The 23,996-nt window shown below is 35.9% G+C and overlaps 1 protein-coding gene across 8 annotated transcripts in view; it reads left to right on the forward strand.

Moving 5' to 3' along the window:
• Nlgn1 (neuroligin 1) overlaps positions 1-22,474 on the forward strand; it is an 884,178-nt gene extending 861,704 nt beyond the window's left edge. For 5 of the 8 annotated variants that reach the window (XM_051185907.1, XM_051185906.1, XM_051185909.1 and 2 more), the window contains 3 exons: positions 15,664-15,876; positions 19,185-19,974; positions 21,101-22,474. In XM_051185907.1, coding sequence (XP_051041864.1) covers positions 15,664-15,876; positions 19,185-19,974; positions 21,101-21,923 — 1,826 coding nt within the window. In that variant the 3' untranslated portion in view covers positions 21,924-22,474. The remainder of the gene's footprint in view (positions 1-15,663; positions 15,877-19,184; positions 19,975-21,100) is intronic. The other 3 variants (XM_051185908.1, XM_051185911.1, XM_051185914.1) reach the window with 1 other exon arrangement.
• Positions 22,475-23,996: the final 1,522 nt, after the last annotated feature.

Genomic DNA, 23,996 nt, shown 5'->3' on the forward strand with positions numbered 1-23,996 from the left:
CAAGTGATGAAAAATAGGAACTTTACAAACTCCTATTTCATCCATGTTTCCCACATAAGAAAGCATTACAGATGTGAAGTAGAGAACCATAGAAAGTTATTACAGTTACTAAGTAGTCAATTGACACATCGTGAAAATATTAATATGATGCAATATTATTTCTGTCGTCTTTTGACAAAAGTCCTAATCTGAATATAATTGTAAAGGAAATGCAGATAAACTCTAAGTTATGGAACATCCTATATAATAACTATCCTGGCTTCTTCAGAAATGACAGTTAAATAAAGGCAGAGGCAGACTAATAAACTATACAAGTTTTATAATTGAAAGGTATCATTTCATATTTTATGGGAAATGAACTAGAATTGGGGAAGAGAAAAGCAGGAATGGAAGAAGTTTGTAGAAGGAACATTCCAACTATTCAATGAACCATTTAAACCAGGTATGGGGAAAAATCTGCCCTTAATTGCAACATGTATAGTATAGAACACAACAAGCACAGATGTAAGAAAAGTCTGAGCTGTGTGATATTTTTTTCACAATGCCAAGAAGAAAACCACAAAATGTAAACAACAAACCTTAGACAGGAGGCCAGTATGTTCTAGGAGCAGGAAATGTAAGAACATACACACTTAAGACCTATTGCTGGTGAGGCACCAAGAGCAAATGGCAAGAGCTATATATCTAGTCCTATGGTAAAAGCATAACAGAGATTGCTATAGAGTTGTCCTGAGCTAGAATATTTATATCTAATATTTCTATCTAGGAAGAGATAACACTAATAGTGGCAGTCTAATCTTCAACATCATCAAACACATGAGAAAGAGGATAAAATTCTAGGGTAGGCAGGAAGTGCAGGTGAGCAACTTACAAAAGATGCAGTGAAGACAGAAACAGCAGGCTACCTGGATAGTCACCCAAAGTCTCAGCAGAATAGGGGCAACCATCTTTGCCTAAGGTCTAGAGTATCTCAATGACTAAAAGCATGGAGGTATAAAGGCTCACTTGGCAAATTTCAGCAATCTTCTATGTTTGTCTCCTGCAAGCACAATAGGACAGCAAGTTCAAAGTCAGCAGTTGACATAGGGGCAATTCTTTGCTCAGGAGGCCATAGCTGAAGAGAGGGTGGACTCCAGAAGGAGTGATATCAGTAGCCAACATTTTCTCAGGAACAGCTTGGTGCTGTCAGGAGCAAATGTGTCTTATATCAATGAGGTACTAGTACTGAAACATTTAAATGCCATATTCTGCAGGTCTATGAAGTGTTTGAAGATCAAAATCTATGTCTGACTAATCTCACAGGTATAAGAAATGTGAGTGAAAATATCTGTACTTCTCAGGAACCTAGTTGTACAATGGCTGAAACTTCCTAAAATAATTTAGCAAGGTTAAAGATTTCAAAAGATTTAACTATGCATTCCTGGATCTTGTAATCCCTATCCCCCCCCCCCCCAGTGCTAAAGTTTTCCATATGCACTGCATAGTCTTTCTGACTTTTGGGGCCATTCTTGAAAGAAAAATGGTACACATGATTGAGAACTAAGCGCCTCTTCTTCCTCTTCTTCTCCTTCCTTCTCCTCTTCGTCCCCCCCCCCCCAATTTCTTTCACACATTCTCTATCTCTCTCCATCTTTCTCATATCTGTATTTCTCTCTATATTCCTCCCTCTCCATCATCATCATATATATGTTCAGAATAAATTGGTTAAAATGAATAGTCTTATGGAAGAAAAGAATCTAGGTTTCTAAAATAAGTGTAATATAGTATTAATCTGATGCATTTAAATTGGAGACAATAAAATTTTAAAGTTTTCAAACTAAAAGTAAAACAAAATAACTAAATAACCTATAGGTGCTTGCTTTAAGGCAATATCAAGATATTTTACTCCTTTCCCCAAACTCTGAACATACATGCTCTGATGTCAACAACAGAAAATATGGACAGTAATTCAGGGTATTCTTCCCAAAGAAAGGACATTGGAAATAGTTATGAGATTGCAATAAATAACCTCAGCAAGTAATAAAGAATTAGAAATATCAGCAAACTATTTGATATCAAGACTTCAGCCTTTCCATACCAGGTATTTTTCCTGAAACAAATATTCAGAAAGCACACTGCTGTAATTTTGTCATTTGTTTCATTCATAGAAAAATTTAAATAACTTCTAGGATAACACAATAGCAAGCATGCTAGCTATACATGGTGGATGGTGGGTGGCTAAATGATGTTCTGTGTATCCAAGTCTGTACAAAAATCTTACATTTCATTATAGTTTAAAAGGCATCAAACTCCATCACCATAGGTACTTCAAAGTTTATTTTTTCATGTGGTATTAAATTTTTTGGTATTGACAAATTTCCAATAGTCTTTTTCTTATAAACATGAAAATCTCTACTTATTAGACACTAAATACTTCTCTTAGACATTTCTGACTATCTTACTATATTCTATTGTTTTTGACCAATTAATAAAATATGTCTGAGGCTCTTCAATGTTGTAGAACAAGACTTCCTTTCTTTTTAAGGTTGCATAATATATTTTATTGCCTACATTTTCTGCATCTATTAACAATTCTGCCTGATGTAGAGATTTTTAGCTCTTGATTATTGTGAACAAATATATATATATATATATATATATATATATATATAATTTTACATATCAATCCAAGTTCCTCTCCCACCCTCTCTCCCATGACCCCTGACATCTCTCCCATCCCATTCTCCCCAATCCACAGTGAGGGTGATGGCTTCCAGGAAGGATCATCAAAATCTCTCAAGTCATTTGGAGTAGGGACTAGGTCCTCCCTCCTACCTCTAGGCTAAGGGGTTGTCCCTCCATGGGCAATGTGCTCCCAAAGTCCTTTTGTGTACTAGGGATACATCATGGTTACACTATCAGAGGTCCCTTAGACTGCCCAGACATTCTAACTGAGACCCATGTTCAGGGTGTCTGAGAAGGTCAAATGCTGCTTTCCCAGCTATCATTCTGGGGCTCATTAGCTCTTCCTTGTTGAGGTCAGCTGTCTACGTGTGTTTCTGTAGCCTGGTCTTGTCCTCCCTCTCAGCATCTGGATTCCAGTTCAGCTTAGTGTTTAGTTGTGGGTGTCTGCTTCTGTTTCCATAAGCTACTAGGTGAAGGCTCTGTGATGGTGAATAAGTTAGTCATCAATCTCAGTACCCAGGAAGGGTTTTTATGGTAGCCTTTCCACTGTTGGCAACCCTTTTCTCTATGTCTAAAAACAATAGATGACTGAGTACATACCATGTTTGTCTTTTTGTGAGTAGGTTATCTCCCTCAGGATAATTTCTTCAAGTTCTATCCATTTGCCTATGAATTTCAAGATTCCATTTTTTTGGGGGGTTGTTGTTGTTGTTGTTGTTGTTGTTGTTGTTGTTCTGCTGAGTAGTACTCCATAGTGTAACTGTAACATATTTTCTCCATCCATTCTTCAGTTGAGGGCCATTTAGGTTTCTTCCAGGTTCTTGCTATTACAAAAAATATTGCTATGAACATAGTTGAACAGATGTCATTTTTGTATGAATGCACATCTTTTGTGTATATGCCTGAGTGGAATTCCTAGTTCTTGAGGTAAACTGATTCCCATTTTCCTGAGGAAATGTCATACTAAGTTCCAAAGTGACTGTATGAGTTTGTACTCCCAACAATATAAATTGTCTTTGGTGTTTTGGATTTTAGTCATTCTGGCAGGAGAAAGAGAGTATCTCAGAATTGTTTTGGTTAGCATCTCCATATGGCTAAGGATGTTGGGAACTTTCTTACATGTCTTTCAGCCATTTTAGATTCCTCTATTGAGAATTCTCTATTTAGTTCTGTACCCCATTTTTAAAATGGATTATTTGGTATTTTGGTAACTAGCTTCTTGAGTTCTTTGAATATTTTGGAAATCAGCCCTCTATCTGGTGTGGGGTTGGTGAATATCATTTCCCATTTTGTCAGCTTCCGTTTTGTCTTGGTCACTGTGTCCCTTGACTTACAAAAGCTTTTTTTAAAATTTCAGAAGGTCCCATTTATTATTTGTTGATCTCACTGTCTGTGCTACTGGTGTTATGTTCAGGAAGCAGTCTACTATACCAATTCATGCAAGTGTACCTCCCACTTCCTCTTCTAAGAGGTTCAGTGTGCCTGGATTTATGTTGAGGTCTTTGATTCATTTGAACTAAAATTTTGTGCATGGCTATAGATATGTATCTATCTGCTGTCTGCTACAGGTAAGCATCCAGTTATGCCACCACTATTTGTTGAAGATGCTTTCTTTTATCAATTGTATAATTTTAGTTTATTTGTCAAAAATTAGGTATTTATAATAACGTGGGTTAATATCAGTGTTTTCAATTTGATTCCATTGGTCTTCCTGTCTATTTTTGCACCAATACCAAGCTTTTTTCAGAACAATAGCTCTATAATAGAGCTTGAAGTCAGGGATGGTGATGCCTCCAGAAGGTCCTTTATTGTACAGGGTTGTTTAAGCTATCCTGGGTCTTTTGTTTTTCCATGTAAAGTGGAGTATTGTTCTTTCAAAGTCTGCAAATAATAGTGCTATGATTTTGATGAGTGTTGTGTTGAATCTGTAGATTGTTTTTGGTAAGATTGCCATTTTTACTATGTTGATCCTACCTATCCAAGAGCATTAGGAGATCTTTGTAGTATTTTATTTAATTTCTTTCTTTAAAGATTCAAAGTTCTTACTATATATAGGTCTTTAACGTGTTTGGTGAGTGTTATCCCAAGACGTTTTATGTTGTTTGTGGTGATGTTTCACTGATTTCTTTCTTAGCCCCTTTATCATCTGTATATAATAGGGCTACTGATTTTTATTTTTATTTTTTTTTTGAGTCAATCTTATACCCTGCCACCTTGCTGAATGTGTTTATCAGCTGTATGAGTTCCCTGGTAGAATTTTTCAGGTCACTTATCTAAACTGTCCTATCATCTGCAAATAGTGAAAGTTTGATGTCTTCCCTCTCAATTTGTATCCCCTTGATCTCCTTTTGTTGTGTTATTGCTCTAGCTAGAACTTCAAGTACAATATTGAAGAGATATGGAGAAAGTGGACAGCCTTGTCTTATTCCTGATTTTAGAAAAATCATGTTGATTTTATCTCTATTTAGTTTGATGTTTGCTGTTATTTGCTGTAAATTGTTCTCATTATGTGTAGGTATGTTCCTGTTATCTCTGATCCCTCCAAGACCTTTATCGTGAAGGGGGTTTGATTTTGTCAAAGGATTTTTCAGCATCTAGTGAGATGATCATATGATTTTCCTTTTTCAGTTTTTTTTTTTTTTTATTTTGGATCACATTGACAGTTTTTCTTATGTTGAACCATCCCTGAATCCCTGAGTTGAATCCTACTTGGTCATGGTAAATGATTTCTCTGATGTGTTCTTGGATTTGATTTGCCAGTATTTTATTGAGTATTTTTGTGTCAATGTTCATGAGGGATACTGTACTGTAGTTCTCTTTCTTAATTGTGTCTTTGTGAGGCTATTGAAGCCTTGTTTAGCAATGAACCTTCTGCTCCTATTGTGTGTAACACTTTCATTAGTGATTATAGGTCTATTTAAATTTCTTACCTGTTCTTGACTTAATTCCAGTAAGTGATATCTATCCAGAAAATTGCCCATTTTCTTTAAATTTTTGAATTTGGTAGAGTACTTGTTTTCAAAGTATGACCTGAAAATTCTCTGGATTTCCTCAGTCACCACTGTTATATACCCCTTTTCATTTCTGATTTTGTTAATTTGAATGTTCTCTCTCTGCCTTTTTGTTAGTTTGGATAAAGGTTTATCCATGTTGTTGATTTTTTTTCTCAAAGAACCATATCTTTGTTACACTGATTCTTTGAATTGTTTTCCTAGTTTTTACTTTATTGATTTCAGCCCTCAATTGGATTATTTCCTGGCATCTAATTCTCTGGGGTGAGTTTGTTGGTTTTTGTTCTAGAGTTTTCAGTTTTGCTGTTAATTCTCTAATGTGGCTACTTTCCAGTTTCTTCATGCAGACACTTTGTGCTATGAACTTTCCTCTTAGCATGGCTTTCAAAGTGTCCCATAAGTTTGGGAATGTTGTGCCTTCATTCTCATTAAATTCTAGGAAGTCTTGAATTTCTTTCTTTCTTCCTTGACCCAGGAATGTATAATTGCACATTGTTTAATTTCCATGAGTTTCCATGATTTCAGCAATTTGTGTTGTTGAATTCTAACTTTAGAGCATGGTGGTCCAATAAGATAAAAGGGATATTCCTATATTTTTTTACCTATTGAGGCTTACTATGTTGCACTGAGAAGAAGGTATATTCGTTTCTGTTTGGATGGAATGTTCTATAAATGTATGTTAAACCAAATTGGTTCATAACTTCCCTTAGTTTATTTATTTTTTTATTTTTCTTTCTTTTGTTCTTTTGTTCTTTTTTTTTTTTTTTAAGTTTCTGTCTGGTGAATCTGTCTACTGCTGAGAGTGGGATGGTAAAATCTCCCACTGTAAGTGTGAGGTTTTATGTGAGATTTGAGTTTTATTAATGTTTCTTTTACAAATGTGAGTGCCTTTGTATTTCGGGCATAGATGTTCAGAAATGAGACTTCGTCTTGTTGAATTTCTCCTGTGATTAGTAAAAAATGCCCTTCTTAATCTCTTTTGATTGATTTTATTTTAAAGTATATTTTGTTATATATTATGACTGCTACACCCACTTGTTTCTTGGGTCTATTTGACTGGAAAATCTTTTCCCAACACTTAATGCTAAGGAACTGTATGTCTTTGAAGTTGATGTGTGTTTCTTGTATGCAACAGAAGGATGGATTCTGTCTTTATATTCATTCTATTATCCTGTGTATTTTTATAGGTGAGTTAAGACCATTAATATTGTCAGATACTAATGACCACTAATTGTTAATTCTTGTTTGTTTTGAATTTGGTGCTAATTGTGGCATTTGTGTGGGTTTCCCCGCCCCCAATTTTCTTTAGGGTGTTGGTAAAGTGGGATTATCTATTGCTTGTTTTACATATCAAACCCAGTTCCCTCTCCCTCTGTTTCTCTCCTGCCCCTGACCAACCACCTATCCAATCCCCTTTATGTTACCCAGGGAGGGTGAGGACCACCATGAGGGATCTTCAAAGTCTGCCATATCATTTGGAGCAGAGCCTAGGCCCTCCTGCATGTGTTTAGGCTGAGAGAGTATCCCTCTGTGTGGAATGGGCTCCCAAAGTCCACTCATATACTACGGATAAACACTGATCCAATACCAGGGGCACCATAGATTTCCCAGACCTCCTAACTGAGAACCAAGTTCAAGGGGTCTAGGTTGGTCTTATGATGGTTTCCCAGTTATCAGTCTGGGGTACATGAGCTCCCTTTTTTTCAGGTTTTTGTAGCCTGGTCTTGATGCCTTTGCTCATCACTCCTCCCTCTCTGCAACAGGATCCCACACTTTCAGCTCAATATTTAGCTGTGTATGTCTGCTTCTGCTTCCACTGGCTACTGAATAAAGGCTCTAGGATGGTATATAAATTAGCCATCAATCTCATTATCAGAGAAGGGCATTTAAGGAAATCTCTCCAATATTGCTTAGATTGTTAGTTAGGATCACCCTTGTAGATCTCTGGACATTTGCCTAGTGCAGATTTCTCTTTACACCTATAATGGCTCCTTCTTTCATAATATCTTTTTGTTCTCCTCTATTCTTCCCCTGACTCAATCTTCCTGTTCCTTAATGCCCTCCTCTCCCCTTCTCATCTCCCCCTCTTTTTCTCCTAACTCCCTCTTCCCTTTCCGCATGCTCCCAATTTGCTCAGGAGCTCTTGTTTCTTTCTGCTTCCCAAGGGACCATGTATGTCTCTAAGAGTCCTCCTTGTTTCCTAGATTCTCTGGTAGTAAGATTGTATGCTGGTAATCCTTTGCTCTATGTCTAAAATCCATGTATAAGTAAGTACATACCATGTTTGTCTTTTTTGACTTGTTAGCTCACTCGGGATGGTTTCTTCTAGTTCCATCCATTTGCCTGCAAATTTCAAGATTCCATTGTTGCTTTTTTTTTCTGCTGAGTAGTACTCCAATGTGTAAGTATAACACATTTTCTTTATCCATTCTTCAGATGAGGGCCATCTAGGTTGTTTCCAAGTTCTGGCTATTATAAACAATCTGCTATGAACATAGTTGAACAGATGTCCTTGTTGTATGAATGTGCATACTTTGGGAATTGTTCGATCTTGAGGTAGACTGATCCCTATTTTCCTGAGGAACCGCCATACTGGTTTTCAAAGTGGCTGTATAAGGTTGCACTCTCACCACTGGTGGAGGAGTGTTCTTCTTTCTCTACATCCTCTCCAGTATAAACTGTCCTTTGCATTTTCTATATTAGCCATTCTGATAGGATCTAGATGAAAGCACTAGAAAGAAAAAGAACTGTTTAATTCTTTAGTAAAAAGTAATGGTGTATATTGTGCAAGATGAGGATCTAGTGTTATATATTAGGTATTCCCAGTTATTGAAACAGTGTATGTTAAACACTGATCCCCTCCTATTGTGGAGTCTGGATCCTACCTTCTATTTATTTATTTATTTATTTATTTGTTTGTTTGTTTGTTTGTTTGTTTTGCATCTGTCCTTATATGCCTATGCTACTTACCTTTCTTTTTCTTTTACGAAAAGAAAGGAATTGAAAAGGGGAAGGATTTATTTTCAGTCATGTTTTGAGAATGTTGTCCATCAAGATGTTGAAGTAACAGTAACTTGAAAATAAGATGACTGGTTACATGTGTCAGTAGTATAGAAGATAGGATAGACAAGAAACAGGACATGGCTATCAAACCTCAAGACCTACTCCTACTGGTTTAATTTTCCCCAGAATGGTTCCACTTACTAAATGTTTCAGAAGATTCAAAGCAGCACCACCATCAGAAAACAAAATATATAAGCCCAAGAGTCTCTGAAGAATACTTCTCATTTAAACTACCCTAATGTTCAACTTGACAAAATTTAAACCAATGTATTTCCAACAAAACTGTAAATTTGAGAAGTATATGAAGCAAAGCAGAGGTAAATTATCCAACTGTGTCTTAATATTTATTCTTTAGAACTGTGAGTGTACACTTATACATTTATGTGTGTGCACATATGAAATCTTTCCAAAGGTAACTCTGTTGACTAAAGGGAACACTAGAACTTTATTGGTACTTTTAAGATAGGTAGAATGATTTCAAGAAAATAGAGTCTCTTATAGACATGGTCCCAGGAGCAGCCAGTCATGTAAGGATTGATGTAGAATACAGAGACAGTGTAGAAAAACAATTGACTGGATGTGGCAGATGATGAGATGTGGGCTCAAATTTCCAGAAGGACCTTGGATTTTAATCCAATGCTGTAATTTTTTTATGTTGAAGGGAAAATCCTCAGAAAGTTATTCTTCTGGTGTATGATTCTATGTCCCTACAAGAATGTCTCACTACCTTGAGACAACTACTGCTTACAAGGCTACCTAGTTAATTCTCGGCATTATCTTCATTCTGAAGTATTCCTAAATAAAAAGAAGATAGTAAGGTATCTTATATATAGGCAATAGAAATAATAAATTCTGTGAATCTCTTCCTTTAACTTTATAACCTGAACATAATATGAAATCAAAAACGGATTACATTACATTTAACATTTCATATATATATATATATATATATATGTATATATACATATATATATATAATTTTTTATTTTACATATTGATCCCAGTTAACATTTCTAGAAAATAGTAACCACAGATATTCAAATATGTGTGTCATGTCTAAAAGAAGAGAAAACACACTGGAATTTTCCATCTCTCCAGTCTAGATGACATCTAAACAGTCCATATTCTTCTAATTTCCAAATTCTTTCTGGAAGACATTCAGCTGTTTTTGTTTGTTTGTTCACTTGCTTTTTAGTTTTAGTGAAACATTTGACTTTTGTTTCTATACATTAAAGACATTGCCTGCTTTTTCTAGTAGTGTGGGGTAACAAATAATCTCTATATCCTCATGTTCCCTTTGTTTCAGAGAGCTTTCAATAGCAATAGCTTTAGCCACTATCTTTAATGCAATAGCTATCAGCCTCTGCTTATTTTTGCTAGTATAATTTACATTAACCTGAATGTGATTTTTTTCCTATTTCTAGTACATATGAGTCCATGTTTATTTGTCTTACTTCTCTTTGACAACTGATAATAGGCATAGTTATTACATTCAGTATTTCATGAATGGCAAATTCCAAGACATATCTGTTTTGTAGCTTTCATCAGATCAATTGAACCAATCTTCCAATATCAGGACAACAATTAGAATTATATTTCTTGATAAAAGGAGTTGTGTGTGTGTGCATTTGGGGGGGGTGTTTGGAATGATACTAAGTGTCTCCAATGTGTTAAAGTATTTTGTAGATTACAATGGACAGTAAAATAATTGTGAACATAATAGCCATTATGAACTTGGACAGTCTTAAAATTGCAAGTGTTAAAAACAAATGGTAAATTTCTTTTTGAAGACTATTTTCATAAGTTAAGTAAAATAGATATTTGAATGGGGGAGGGTTATCTCTACTTGTTGAAAATGGAAAACAGATTGAAAATAAATTGTTTTGTAGTCCTTGTTGTTCTATCTTACAAAACAATAATGTGTCATTGTGTGAGGGCATACATTATTCACGTGTTCCAGGACTTGACAGTGAATGCCAGGGAAGGGCAGATGAGTTGTGGGAAGATTTATTAAGAGTGACTTAAATGACACCAAGGGAAAATCTATTCAAGAAAGTAAGAAGTGCTTTCACTATGCTGTATAATTGAATCCCCCTGAAGATAGACTATAATCAAGCAGTTCAGTGTGAAGTTCTAGCTACAGTTGTGTGAAGTTATTCTGCTATAATGATGTAGCAGCACACTCAGTGCAAAAGTAACTTTAAAATAATATGTCAGTGCATATTGGGATATAAAAAACAGTCCACAAAAGCTTATCTCTTGGTAATTAGAGTGTTTTTTGATTGGATCAGGAATCAAGCAATTCATACAAATGTGTCATTCTACTGAGTCTGAGGAGATGCAATTGACTGGTTAGTTGCAGTTAATGATGAGAAGTGCCATCATTTCACCTAATATAAAACTTGAAGTAAAGCTATAAGTTATATATTGCAACTATTTGACTTCAAAAAGATTAGATAAATAAGTAGATCAATAGATATAGATAAATAATGATTATGATACCAAAGAAGAAGAAAGAAAAATGGGTAGGAGATAAAGAGAGAGAGAGAGAGAGAGAGAGAGAGATGGATAGAGAGAGAGATACGGACAAATAGCAAACAATAGATTGCAAAGTAGCTGATAGTAAGTAGATAGATACTAGATAGGTGAATGAAGATTGCTAAGTTTTAGTTACAAGCACAGACAGATGATAGGCAGATAAATTAGTTATTAGAGAGATGTACTAGATAGATGATAAAAAATGCTACAGATGGGTTGATACTAGATGATAGATAGATCTAGAAATGACCTCAAATATAGATGAAATAAAATTGAGTAAAAATGAAGGTTAACAAGTGATCCTGGACATTCCATAACAGACTTGACTTGTACAATATGCTTGGCTCCGTTGTCATTATTATGGCGTAATAATACTACTTTTACAGCTTCTTTATTTTCTTCAAAACTAACTATATGTAAAAAGAGAACTACTCTTCAGAGATATATGTTTTGCAGTATTGTTCCATGAAAACAAAATGAATAGACCCATGAACCAATATGGTAAACATGTTACACTAAAAGTGGAATTCTAGATGGGTAACTATTTAGTTACTGTGAAGTCAGTTGTCTCATTACAGCAATTTTCTACATGATACACATTAAATGATGATGCTATTAATAAATCAATCCTGTGTGAACTTTGAGAGTCTTTTGAATGTAACTGAAGCTTTTCAATATTATTTTATAAGAAAATCAATAGAAATTCGTGTTTTGTATTGAGTGGCTGAAGATACACTCAAAATTCATTTCTTCACTTGAGCAATTTTTAATATAAAATTATAGGTAATAAACTTAGATTGTCACATTTTTGTTTTTTCATTCATTCTTATGCTCACAAGGATACACTGATGTGCATAGACATATTCACACACATGTGAATTCTTTATCATTCCATAACTTTCTAGCTAATTGGTGGAAATCTTTCCACAATGTTGTTTTCAAATTTCATGATGTCAGAGCAGTTTATTCTCATAGATTAACAGTTTTTTCCCCAAATGTACATCTATGACTCTATGTTATATCAAAGCTCACATAAAGCAAATATAGTTAAAAGAGTTTTCAGAAAGGCTTTTGTTTTATATACTACTATCTAATTGAGAATTCGAAACTGTCTAAGCAAGATGACCTAAAGGAAATTACCTCCAAATATTCTATGAATTCAACAAAAACTAATAGGTTTGACCAGAAAGATATTTGCTCAACAAAATATATTTGTTAAAAGGTTATCCCAGATTCACAGATAATATTTCCGAGGTAAAATGTGCAAAATTGCACACACACACACTACTAGAGGCTGCATATATCTACATGGGCTTATTGTGTAATCTCTCCTAATTAAAAACAGGTGTTCTTCTTGCCATTTTCTCCTGAGTGCAGGGTGATCAGCACAAGCCTCATATATACTTAAGTAACATCCAGTTGAAGATTACCTGTCTAATCTGAAAACACTTTTAGCTTGTAGGAAAAGAAGGTTTAATGAGCCTTCATTTCAAAGACATTCAGGAGGTTTTAACTTCATCTATTTTTTTGCTGCAATGACTAGTAAAGATTTCAGGTTGAGCAAGCCAGGGAACCCACATTTGACTCCCTGGATTCATGTAGAAAGCCAAATGCAGTGGTGTTTATTTGCAATCCCAGGATATATGCAGTGGCAGAATAGAAACCTGGATGGTAGAGACGGGAGAATAGGCTTCAAGCTCATGGGCTAAGCTTCTGAGAATCCAGTGCATGGCATCATACACATGACACAAAGGACATTCTGTGTCAACACAGGAGGCAAGAAGAAGCAACTTCCAAAGTTTCCCCAAATTCTGCATGCAGTGTGTGCCACCTATGTGCCTGCATGACATGTATGTGTATATACGTAATATAATTTTTAAAATAATTGTTCATATTTCAATTTTGATGATAAACTCATTTACTCCTTTTGTAGGTACTGTCCTCATAGTTCTTTTTTCCTCACAAATAAAATTGACTTCCTAGCTGTTTTTTTAAGACAAATGTATATTTCAAATCAAGTGTTTTAATTATCATATTGACTCAACTCATTCAAAGTCTGCATTATCTGAGAGGTTTCAAAATTCATTTCCACAAACTTGCTGAGAATCTCTGAGTATTCCTCATCAATTTATATATAATAAGACTGCAACTGTACTCCATAGTGGCCAGGCTCAGGGTTAGCTTTTCATAGATATACATACTTCATAAAATATAATATTCTATGTAGAATTTTCCATTTTCTGTTTTACAGTGTACAATACACACAGTATAATATCCACCATGTTAGCAAAATAGGAATATACTGAAATAGTTCTAAAATAGTCTCATTTGTACTTTCCATTTATAAGAAAATCACTGAGCTTTTATTGCTGTCTTATTTTTACATGTTACTGCCTGGCCTGGAACTTTCTATGTGGAATTGGCTGTCCTTGAACCTGTGAGGGATTATATCTTTGCCCACCACATTTATCTCAAACATATCCCTTTCCAGTTACCTATGACATCCTGTTAGTTAAGGCCTTTCCTGTCTTTCCCTACCTTAATTGTACCTATTTTCAAAATACACTGATTGTGCTACATATCAACTCTGTTATCATGCAATTTTGAGCATTCTAGAAATGGTCAGAGTCTGAAATCTTCCAAAGCCTTTGCTTTTCTATACTGGCAAAAGTATGTGTTCTCACAGTATATCTATCACAGTCACTCTTTCTTACTTGTAGCCCATCATGCTAAACATATGTAGGTAAACACACATGCAACAAATTTCTTTAGAATTTCAGGAAACCCCTAGACCACTTTTCACACAAAGCTTAGACAAGTACCTCTCATCTACATGCATTGTACATACCATTCTACATTGGAGTTCTGACCAGGTTTGAGCACAATCAATTTGGAGAGTAACATGGCATGTTATTCAAAATAGACAGTCTTATAGGTTTCCCTACATGCTTTTGTGTCATCGTCAAGAATTTAGTTTCTGCATACATGGTCCCCTGGAGAAGATGAAAGGGACAAGATCTCCCAAGCAAATTGGGAGCATAGGGAAGGGAGAAGGGAGTTAGGAGAAAGAGCAGGGGAGAGGTGGGTATGACAGAGCAGGAAGACTGAGTAAGGGAAATAATAGAGGAGAGCAAGAAAAGAGATAACATAATAGAGGGAGTCATTATAGGTTTTAAGAAAATCTGGCACTAGGGAAATGTCCAGAGATCTACAAGGATAACTAGGACTAACAATCTAAGCAATAGTGGAGAGGATACCTTAAGTACCTGTGGCACTGACCATTGGGGGTGGAGCCATGGGCAGAAGTGACCTGTGGAAGGAGGTCAGAGGAAGAGCCAGGAAAAGCTCTCTTGCTGGCGGAACTCAGACAGGAGAGCATCATTTCCTGGTGTTCATCTGTCTAGGTTTTAAGTTATTTCCCCCTGAATAAACATCTATTTGGCCTATTTGTTTATCCTGATCCTTATTTAACCGCAATAAGTACCCTTCCCTAATAATGATTGATGACTACCTTTTATGCCATCCCAGAGCCTTCTTCTAGCTGATGGAAACAAAAGCAGATATCCACGGCTAAACATTGAGCAGAACTCCTGGAATCAAGTTGCAGAGAGGGAGAAATGATGAGCAAAGGCATCAAGACCAGGATGAAGAAACCCACAGAAACCAGGGGAAGCTCATGGACTCCAGTCTGATAGCTGGGAAACCAGCATAAGACTGACCCACACTCCCTGAATGTGGGTGTCAGTTAGGAGGACTAGGCAGTCAATGGAGTCTCTGGTAGTGGATCAGTATTTATCCCTAGTATAAGAATGGACTTTGGGAGTCCATTCCACATAGAGGGATGCTCTCTCAGCCTAGACACATGGAAGAGGGCCAAGGCCCTGCTCCAAATGATATGACAGACTTTGAAGACTCCTCATGGAATGCCTTACCCTCCCTGGGGAACAGAAAGGGGGTGAGATGGGGATTGGTTGGGGAAACTGGGGAGGATGGGAAGGTACAGGAACCGGGATTGACATGTAAAACATGCTATTTCAAATTTAAATAGAAAAATAACCTCCCTCTCCTCCCCGCAAAAAAGAATTTAGTCTCTGGCAATGGATGTCTTTGTGTCTGTCAGACTTTTCCATGTCTTTGCTCATCTTTGTGACTTGTTCTTTTTCTAATGGGAAAGCATTTAGGGAAGATAAACATTACTTTTCATGTTTTTGTCATTATTATTCTTCCAAAGATCAGTGATTTTATCTGAATGGAAACACCTTTCACTAAAGTACTTGGCTTTTATGGTGATCAGGACAAGCCTCATACAAACTTAAACCTAATGTATGTTTAATTCATATTAACTGCAACATTCATTCTAAGGTTTCTTTTTTCTTGTGTTTTCCAGGTTTCTTGAGCACAGGGGATCAGGCTGCCAAAGGAAACTACGGGCTCCTTGACCTCATCCAGGCCCTAAGATGGACTAGCGAGAACATTGGGTTCTTTGGTGGGGACCCATTGCGAATCACTGTTTTTGGATCAGGCGCTGGGGGTTCATGTGTCAACCTGCTGACTTTATCCCATTATTCTGAAGGTAACCGTTGGAGCAATTCAACCAAAGGTATTATGCAGGTTGCAAATTTTGACAATTTTGGTGTCTGCATGCCACCACCATCAGTACTACGTGATGCTCTGTAGATATTTCTATGTTCCAACTGAGTGTAGGTTGGGCTTAGTAACTGTTTAAAGCTGTTTCTTTTAGCCTTTCAGTGCATGCTTACATTTCTGTCAGACTCTTTTTTTCTGTCTTTGTGGAGCTGGGTAATATGCTCTTCCAAGTCCACTTCAGAATGCTTAGTATCGCAGTCATTTTCTTTTTTGTTCAAGGGTGATTTGAGGGGAAATCAGAGAAACTCTCAACAATGTCTTCTCTGTTTAGCAGTAATCAAAATCAAGTATTTTAAACATAGGGACATCAATACTTGAAGCTCTTTATTAGTATGGAACTAATGAGGCAGTCAAAAGCTAGCTTATGTGGAAACATGTGATTCTTCTTGCTGCCTAAGAAAGGATTGGTTATTTGATTAGTTTGCATGCGTGATCCAAAATTGTCAAAGCATTAAGGTCACTAGTAGAGCCCTTGATTACAAAGAAAAACACATTTGATTGTGTGTTTTTTCTATTTTCAACTCAAATTTGTTTTTTCCTCCTAAAACTTAGAAAAGTGGCATAGAGCACTAGCCTTCTTCAGTCCACAAAGTATTTTTATTTCCATTTTATAGCTTTTAGTACTTCTCTAAAGTGCCAGCCATCTTATCAGGCATTCAGTCTCTCATTAGAAACTCCATTATTGACTAGATTGCAATTCCATTATTAAATGTGAGAACCGAAGTGCTGTTTGAAGAAACTCACCAAGCAAATGCTTTCTATTATTTATATGTAACAAAGAAGAAAACAGAATATACATCAACAAAGACCATCTTTGATTTTCTGTTTCCTAGTTGTTATTATATGTGTTAGGAAATCAGGTTATTTGTTGTCAAGTGAAATTCATAGAGAATATCAGTTTCAAATATAAAATAGTTACTTTTGTAATTTGTAATTATGTTTATGTATTAAAGGGGTAGCATATGTATGCAAATGTCACTTCCCACAGAGGCTACAATCATCAGAGTCTATGGAAATAAGAATTACAGGTGGTTGCAAGTCACTGGATAAGGTTGCTGGGAACCAAGCTCTGTCCTCAGAAAGGACATGTAGTATTATACTCTAACACAGAACCATCTCTCCAGCCTCAAGAAAAGGCAATATATGCTCATAACACATTTTTCGTTATCAAAGATACATTTGGAATTCTAAGAGAACAGCTAATCATTAGAATGTCACATTTTATATACCCTTAACTTACTGTCATTGAATATAAGGCATCTCATTTAACAACAGTAGGATTCAGATTTGAAGTAACATTATGTTAAGGTGTAACATTTTTAATTGAGTAGGTGTGCTGCTCTATAATAAAATTGCTTAATTTGAAGTGATAAAGTTAGAGTCTTTTAATTAAGCAGATTAGATTCTCCCATCCTTGGTTGGAAATGAGTGCTAATATTAGCTAAGTTAGCATTGGGCAACCTGCACAGAACTATTGGGTCATTTGATCAGATGTGGGCCCAGTGTCAGCCACTATCACCAGAGCACTGGATAAGGATACAAATCCATTCACCAGGTGCTCATCACTTGGCAGGACAGTAAGCAGTGACGAATATTTCAGTAAACAACTGAGTGTCACCTCCCATCACACTCCTTAATGAAATATCCTGAATAGAGATTTAAACACTATGTCTGACTGGAGTTTTAAAGTTGAACTTGATCTAGTTTTAAAACACTCTCAAGAGCTGCCTCGTCCTACCAGGAAGGGCAGAGACAATTCCTGAAATTGTCAAATAGTCTCTACAATGCAGACCTCTTTTATTAAGGCTATAAATCCAATGATGGACTCCATACTTCTGAGGTATGGAGCTTCTAGAAGTCACCATCCTCTCACATAAATATATCAAAGCCTTCTCACAAAAGAGAAAATAAATAGCTTTCCTTGAATCTTCTAGTCACCATGTTTCAAATGATATTTAACATAATGTGATAATAACTGTTGGGATATTTAATGTCACTGAGTTCCTGAGATAAGAAAGAATACTATTTTTATGACCCATTTTATTTTAGTTATAAATATTTAATTAGTAAATTTTTTTTTCCGCTCAAATATCAACAGCCCCTACATTTGCTACATTGCCAAAATGTTTACAGTTTGCTCTGGTGAACTTTGCCCTATCAAAAAAAAATGGATTCAAGAAACCCTTTGAGTGTTCTCAAAATTGTCTAGAAACATAAATGGCATATGTAAGAACATATGCATATATGGAGAAACTCTGGAAACGATTTAGACATGACTTCCACATTTTCTGTAAAGATCTACATTCTTTTTAAAGTATATAAATGACTAAGCATGTTTTTTAAATGAATAAAAACTTATCCAAATCTGGGAGTGGATAATCAACATTATTTTTTTAAATAAATAGATAATCTATATATTTTAAAAGAATAGTATTTGCAAACACTCCAGTGAATCAAGTGTATTTGTAAATATTAATGGCATTTGTTTGTTAACAAACTGTATACATAGTCATAATTTATAGCCCTTAAATGAATCAAGAAAAAAAAAACAACTGGCCCATATGTGTGTCATGTTTTATGATAAAATACAGCACAAATTTAAAATTTAATGGTTTAATTAGCCTTTCACACTGTTCCTGCTGATGTTTTAACCTAACTTAGTAGAGCACTTCTTAAGTTGCCTTCTTCAGATGAATATTGATTGTACAATTTCTGCTAGAGAGATCTTGTAATAGTATGTCATAAGTTATATTCTGTTTTGTGTAATATCAAGGACATCCCCAGGGTATTGACACATCCCTAATCATAATATCTGTGTGAAGCCCAAACAATTGTTATTTTTTTTCAAACAAAATCTAGTTAAAACAAACATAACACAATCATTTTGTGTGAAGATAAATGTGCAGCCAAATTGAAAGAAATTTTCCAAACAGACAATATAGGCTTATGAGGAGGCAGATGAAGTAATTGTCCCTATCACTATTAATGATCATGTCTACTAATCAGGGGGTAAAATATCTGAGTCCTTTAAATATCCATGCTTTCCAACCTCACCTCTTCTCCTCACTGTTTCTTTGTGAATGCAAAATTTTGAAACCCAAAGCAAATTCTGCTGGGATTTTAAGACCAGAACAAATTTCTCTGGTGTTTTATACCCTGAGGATAACTTAAATAAAGTAACTGTCTAAAATATCAGCTGTTAATTTGGGTCTGTAACATTCTTCAATGATCTCCTGAAACTCTCTGTTTATTTCCTCATAGGACTTTTTCAACGAGCAATAGCTCAGAGTGGAACAGCTCTTTCAAGCTGGGCTGTTAGTTTCCAGCCTGCAAAATATGCTAGAATGCTGGCCACAAAGGTTGGCTGCAATGTGTCAGATACAGTAGAGTTAGTGGAATGTCTTCAGAAGAAGCCTTACAAAGAACTTGTTGATCAAGATGTTCAACCAGCCAGATACCACATAGCCTTTGGACCTGTGATCGATGGGGATGTAATACCAGATGATCCTCAGATACTGATGGAACAAGGAGAGTTCCTCAACTATGATATAATGTTAGGAGTTAACCAAGGGGAAGGGTTGAAGTTTGTTGAAAATATAGTAGATAGTGATGATGGTATATCAGCCAGTGATTTTGACTTTGCTGTTTCTAATTTTGTTGATAATTTATATGGATATCCTGAAGGCAAAGATGTTTTGAGAGAAACCATTAAATTCATGTATACTGACTGGGCTGATCGCCATAACCCTGAAACAAGAAGGAAGACATTGTTGGCTTTGTTTACGGACCATCAGTGGGTAGCACCCGCTGTGGCTACAGCAGACCTTCACTCGAACTTTGGTTCACCTACATACTTCTATGCCTTTTATCATCATTGCCAAACAGATCAAGTTCCAGCTTGGGCTGATGCAGCTCATGGAGATGAGGTTCCCTATGTGTTGGGAATCCCCATGATTGGCCCTACAGAGTTATTTCCTTGCAATTTCTCCAAGAATGATGTGATGTTGAGTGCAGTAGTAATGACATATTGGACGAATTTTGCTAAAACAGGGTATGTATCTGAGAAATGAACATTGCTATAATTTTAATAAGAAATACCATTTTAAGTATTCTTGAACAATGTATGTATTGCTTAAATTGTCTAACATAGTTTTGTGTGCATGTTGTTTATTTTTTCTATGCTACCAGAGATTGAAACCAGGACTTTTCACATGCCAAAACATAATTCATCACTGTGCTACATTTCTAGCCCAACGTAGTATTTCAACATCAACAGTGTATTAATTTCATAGTAAAAAATACTTCTATTTTGTAGTGTTTTCATTAGTTGTAATTTTTACAACTTCTGCATTTTTGAAGTTTATTGTATCTTTATTTCATTACTCCAGGACAATATTACTTGGGCTTCTCACTGGCGTAGGCCAAAGTATCATTGTTTCGTCGGTGTACTTATCAGTTCATAGTACTGTATGAATTTTAGTCACTCATCTTGGATTCTATGGATCTCACTAAACACAGAAAGGAACCTGGGGTTTTTGCTGTTCAGGTAGATACTCCTGTGTAGGGTAGCTAAGCACTGTGATGGCATATATCTCTTCATATGCCAGTTACAAATCCTGAATTTACTCTTCCCTACAATGGCATTTCTGTTGCACTGTCTTGAGAAAAGTTAAACCTATTATATGAACATTAAATACTTTAGGCTTTAGTTTACTCTGTGTGTGTATGTGTGTGTGTGTGTGTGTGTGTGTGTGTGTGTGTGTGTGCATGTTATATGTTTATGGGAAGAAGTGCTGTGATGTACTTGTAAATGTTAGAGGACAATTTTTTGTGGAGTTTGTTCTTTCCTCCCACCTTTGCATTGATTCAGAGACTGCACTCATGTTGGCAAGCTTTGTTTCTGTACCTAAAAATAATTAAAAGTACTTTGCATAGATGGTAGTTCATCCCTAAATGATCATGGAACAAGAATGTGAAACTTACTGGCTTTATGTTATCATCCACATCATTTTTTTAAACTTAAATTTCTAAATGGAGGCAAGTTAATGTTAAAACATAATCTAAAGTTTTGCTGAGTTAACTCTTTAAGTAGACATTAAACATAGTATTTTGATGAAAGAAAGGGGTAAAATGTATTGTACTCAAATTCTTTCTTGTCTTTCCATACTTTTTCCTAGTGACCCAAATCAACCAGTTCCTCAAGACACAAAATTCATTCATACCAAACCCAACCGATTTGAAGAAGTAGCATGGACCAGATATTCCCAGAAAGACCAACTTTATCTCCATATTGGATTAAAACCAAGAGTCAAAGAGCATTACAGAGCCAATAAGGTGAATCTATGGTTGGAGCTGGTACCTCATCTGCATAATCTGAATGACATTTCTCAGTATACCTCCACAACAACTAAAGTGCCATCAACGGACATCACTCTCAGACCTACAAGGAAGAATTCCACACCTGTCACATCAGCCTTTCCCACTGCCAAACAGGATGATCCCAAACAACAGCCCAGTCCCTTCTCGGTGGACCAGAGGGACTACTCCACAGAGCTGAGTGTCACCATTGCTGTGGGAGCATCTCTGCTGTTTTTGAACATCTTGGCCTTTGCGGCACTGTACTACAAAAAGGATAAGAGGAGACATGACGTCCACCGTAGGTGTAGCCCTCAGCGCACAGCCACCAACGACTTGACCCATGCTCCAGAAGAAGAGATCATGTCCCTCCAAATGAAGCACACTGATTTGGAGCATGAGTGTGAGTCCATCCATCCACACGAGGTGGTTCTTAGGACCGCCTGCCCCCCAGATTATACCCTAGCTATGAGGAGGTCACCTGATGATGTTCCTTTAATGACACCTAACACCATCACAATGATTCCCAACACTATACCAGGGATTCAGCCCCTACACACATTCAATACATTTACTGGAGGACAGAACAATACACTGCCCCATCCCCACCCCCACCCTCATTCACATTCAACAACCAGGGTATAGCCAGATGAGAGAGACAAACTGATTTTTTTTTCTGATGGAGTGCAGTGAAAGATTACTGAAGATTCCTTGGCTTTCAACTTGGAAGACTCTCACTATTTAACTAAGGAGGAATATTATGTGAATATACATATCAAGAACTTTGGGGGTTTTGAAAAATGAATTGTATATAGATATACACACAAATCAACTTTAACAAAACAAATTTCAATTGCTTGAAGCAATTGTCCTGAATGATACCTTTTCATTCACATTCAAGAATTAATTTGTTGAAGATTAATTTACATACTGGAGCTAGGCATGTGGAACACCAAACAGGAAAGTACTGTGTCTGAAATACTTTAAAAAAAAAAACAAAACAAAAAAGAAAAGCAAAATTAAAATCAACTATGAATATGCACAAGGGACACACCAATGGAATGTCAGATAATTTTCGTCAGTTTTCATTTGGAGCCCTTTTATTGTGTAGACCATATTTGCATAAGTACATAGAGCACTGATGCTGTTAATGACATAGCAAAGGCTCATGCTGAAATTGCCAGTAAAAAAAAGAAGTTTAAAGACTGGCTGGTACAACATTATCACATAAGTGCTGTCAGTACTAAGTCGTGAGGATCAAGGAGACTGGATCTTTTTAGCACGATGTGCATGATAATTTATATGCTTGGTGGCTGTGCTGCTGATTAAGTCGTAATTAAAATTCTTCTCATCCCATTGGAGTTTTTAATAGGAGCTTCCTCCATCAATTGGCAGAACCTAAAGAAGATTTTACAAGGGGCAAAAGTAATTACAATAAAATAATTTGCAGTAGTTTCGATAATAGAGGGAATAGTTATTAAAGAAAATGGAGAAACTATAGGTACAGTGATGAATACTTGCTGATATGAGTCCCAGAAAATTTCCTATGAGTTTAATGTTCTTTTCATTCCCATATAAGTAATTTATAAATATGCACTCTAATTGGACACATGTTAGCTGTGGATCTCTAATTTGCTGCAGGTTTGTTACTCTGAAGTTTGTCCCTTTTGGTAAGGTAAAGTGCCACAGTTTTGTAGGGTGTAAGGATGCCCCCATAGTACCATTCTGATTACATTTCTCAATTAATTGATTTACTCATGTTGCATGACAAAATGCTTACTACTAATAATTCAATATAAAGATCAGTCCCTCTTCACATTGCTTCTCTTTCTCACTGAGGTTAACTTGAGTTTACTCATGAGATCTCAGTAGAGGATAACATAGGTGCAGAACCTAGGAGAGTCAACAGCTGGAGGGTTTGTCTTTCACACATGTGCAATTTCAAATGAATTTATCTAAGACCACAGGAAACTGAATCCCCTGTTGTTTACCAGTAATATCAGTATACCACAGACCTTTCCAAATGTTTGTATATGTAATCAGATGTACATTTATATTAAAAAAAATGAGATGGACTTAAAGAGCACATCCTGATAAATGATTTCTCTCTTATCTGTACTATATTTCTATTAGACTAAAGTTATGTGATTTTTTTTTTACCTTTTTTCAGATGACTAGCAATTTTGATAGTTTGTAAGATAACGCAAAGGACTTTCTCTGACTAACTGAAGTAACAGAAACCTTTCTTTCCAGCTACACTTTTTCAAGAATTGAAAGCTTATTATACAAAAGAAAACACTTGTATACTACTTGATGGGAAGGACTTTGTGTATCAATTACGACCACATCGGTGGTCCTTGGGTAAAATAAAGATAATCTGGATAATGGCAATTAGTCAAATGCTAAGAGACATGGTCTTTGCTCATTAAAGAGCTAAAATGTTTATTGCTGTTTGTCTTTTATTTTGTTTTTCCAAAAAAAAAAAAAAAAAGAAAGAAATCTAAAGCAAAAGAAACAAGACTGTCTCAGAGTCATTTTTCTAGAATAGCTGGGGTTTTGGAGAATTATAGGCAACAGTAAAATATACAGCTGTGCATTGAAAAGCAGGTCTCATTTCAAGTGAGACTCTTGAAATTTCAGTGCTACTATCTTAGAAATTCCAGGAACTCATGAAAAATATTACATATTACTTTTGCAATTTTAAATACACCTTCCCCT

The sequence above is a fragment of the Phodopus roborovskii genome, unplaced genomic scaffold (genome assembly GCF_943737965.1).
Source record: "Phodopus roborovskii unplaced genomic scaffold, PHOROB, whole genome shotgun sequence".
Classification (NCBI taxonomy): Eukaryota; Metazoa; Chordata; class Mammalia; order Rodentia; family Cricetidae; genus Phodopus; species Phodopus roborovskii.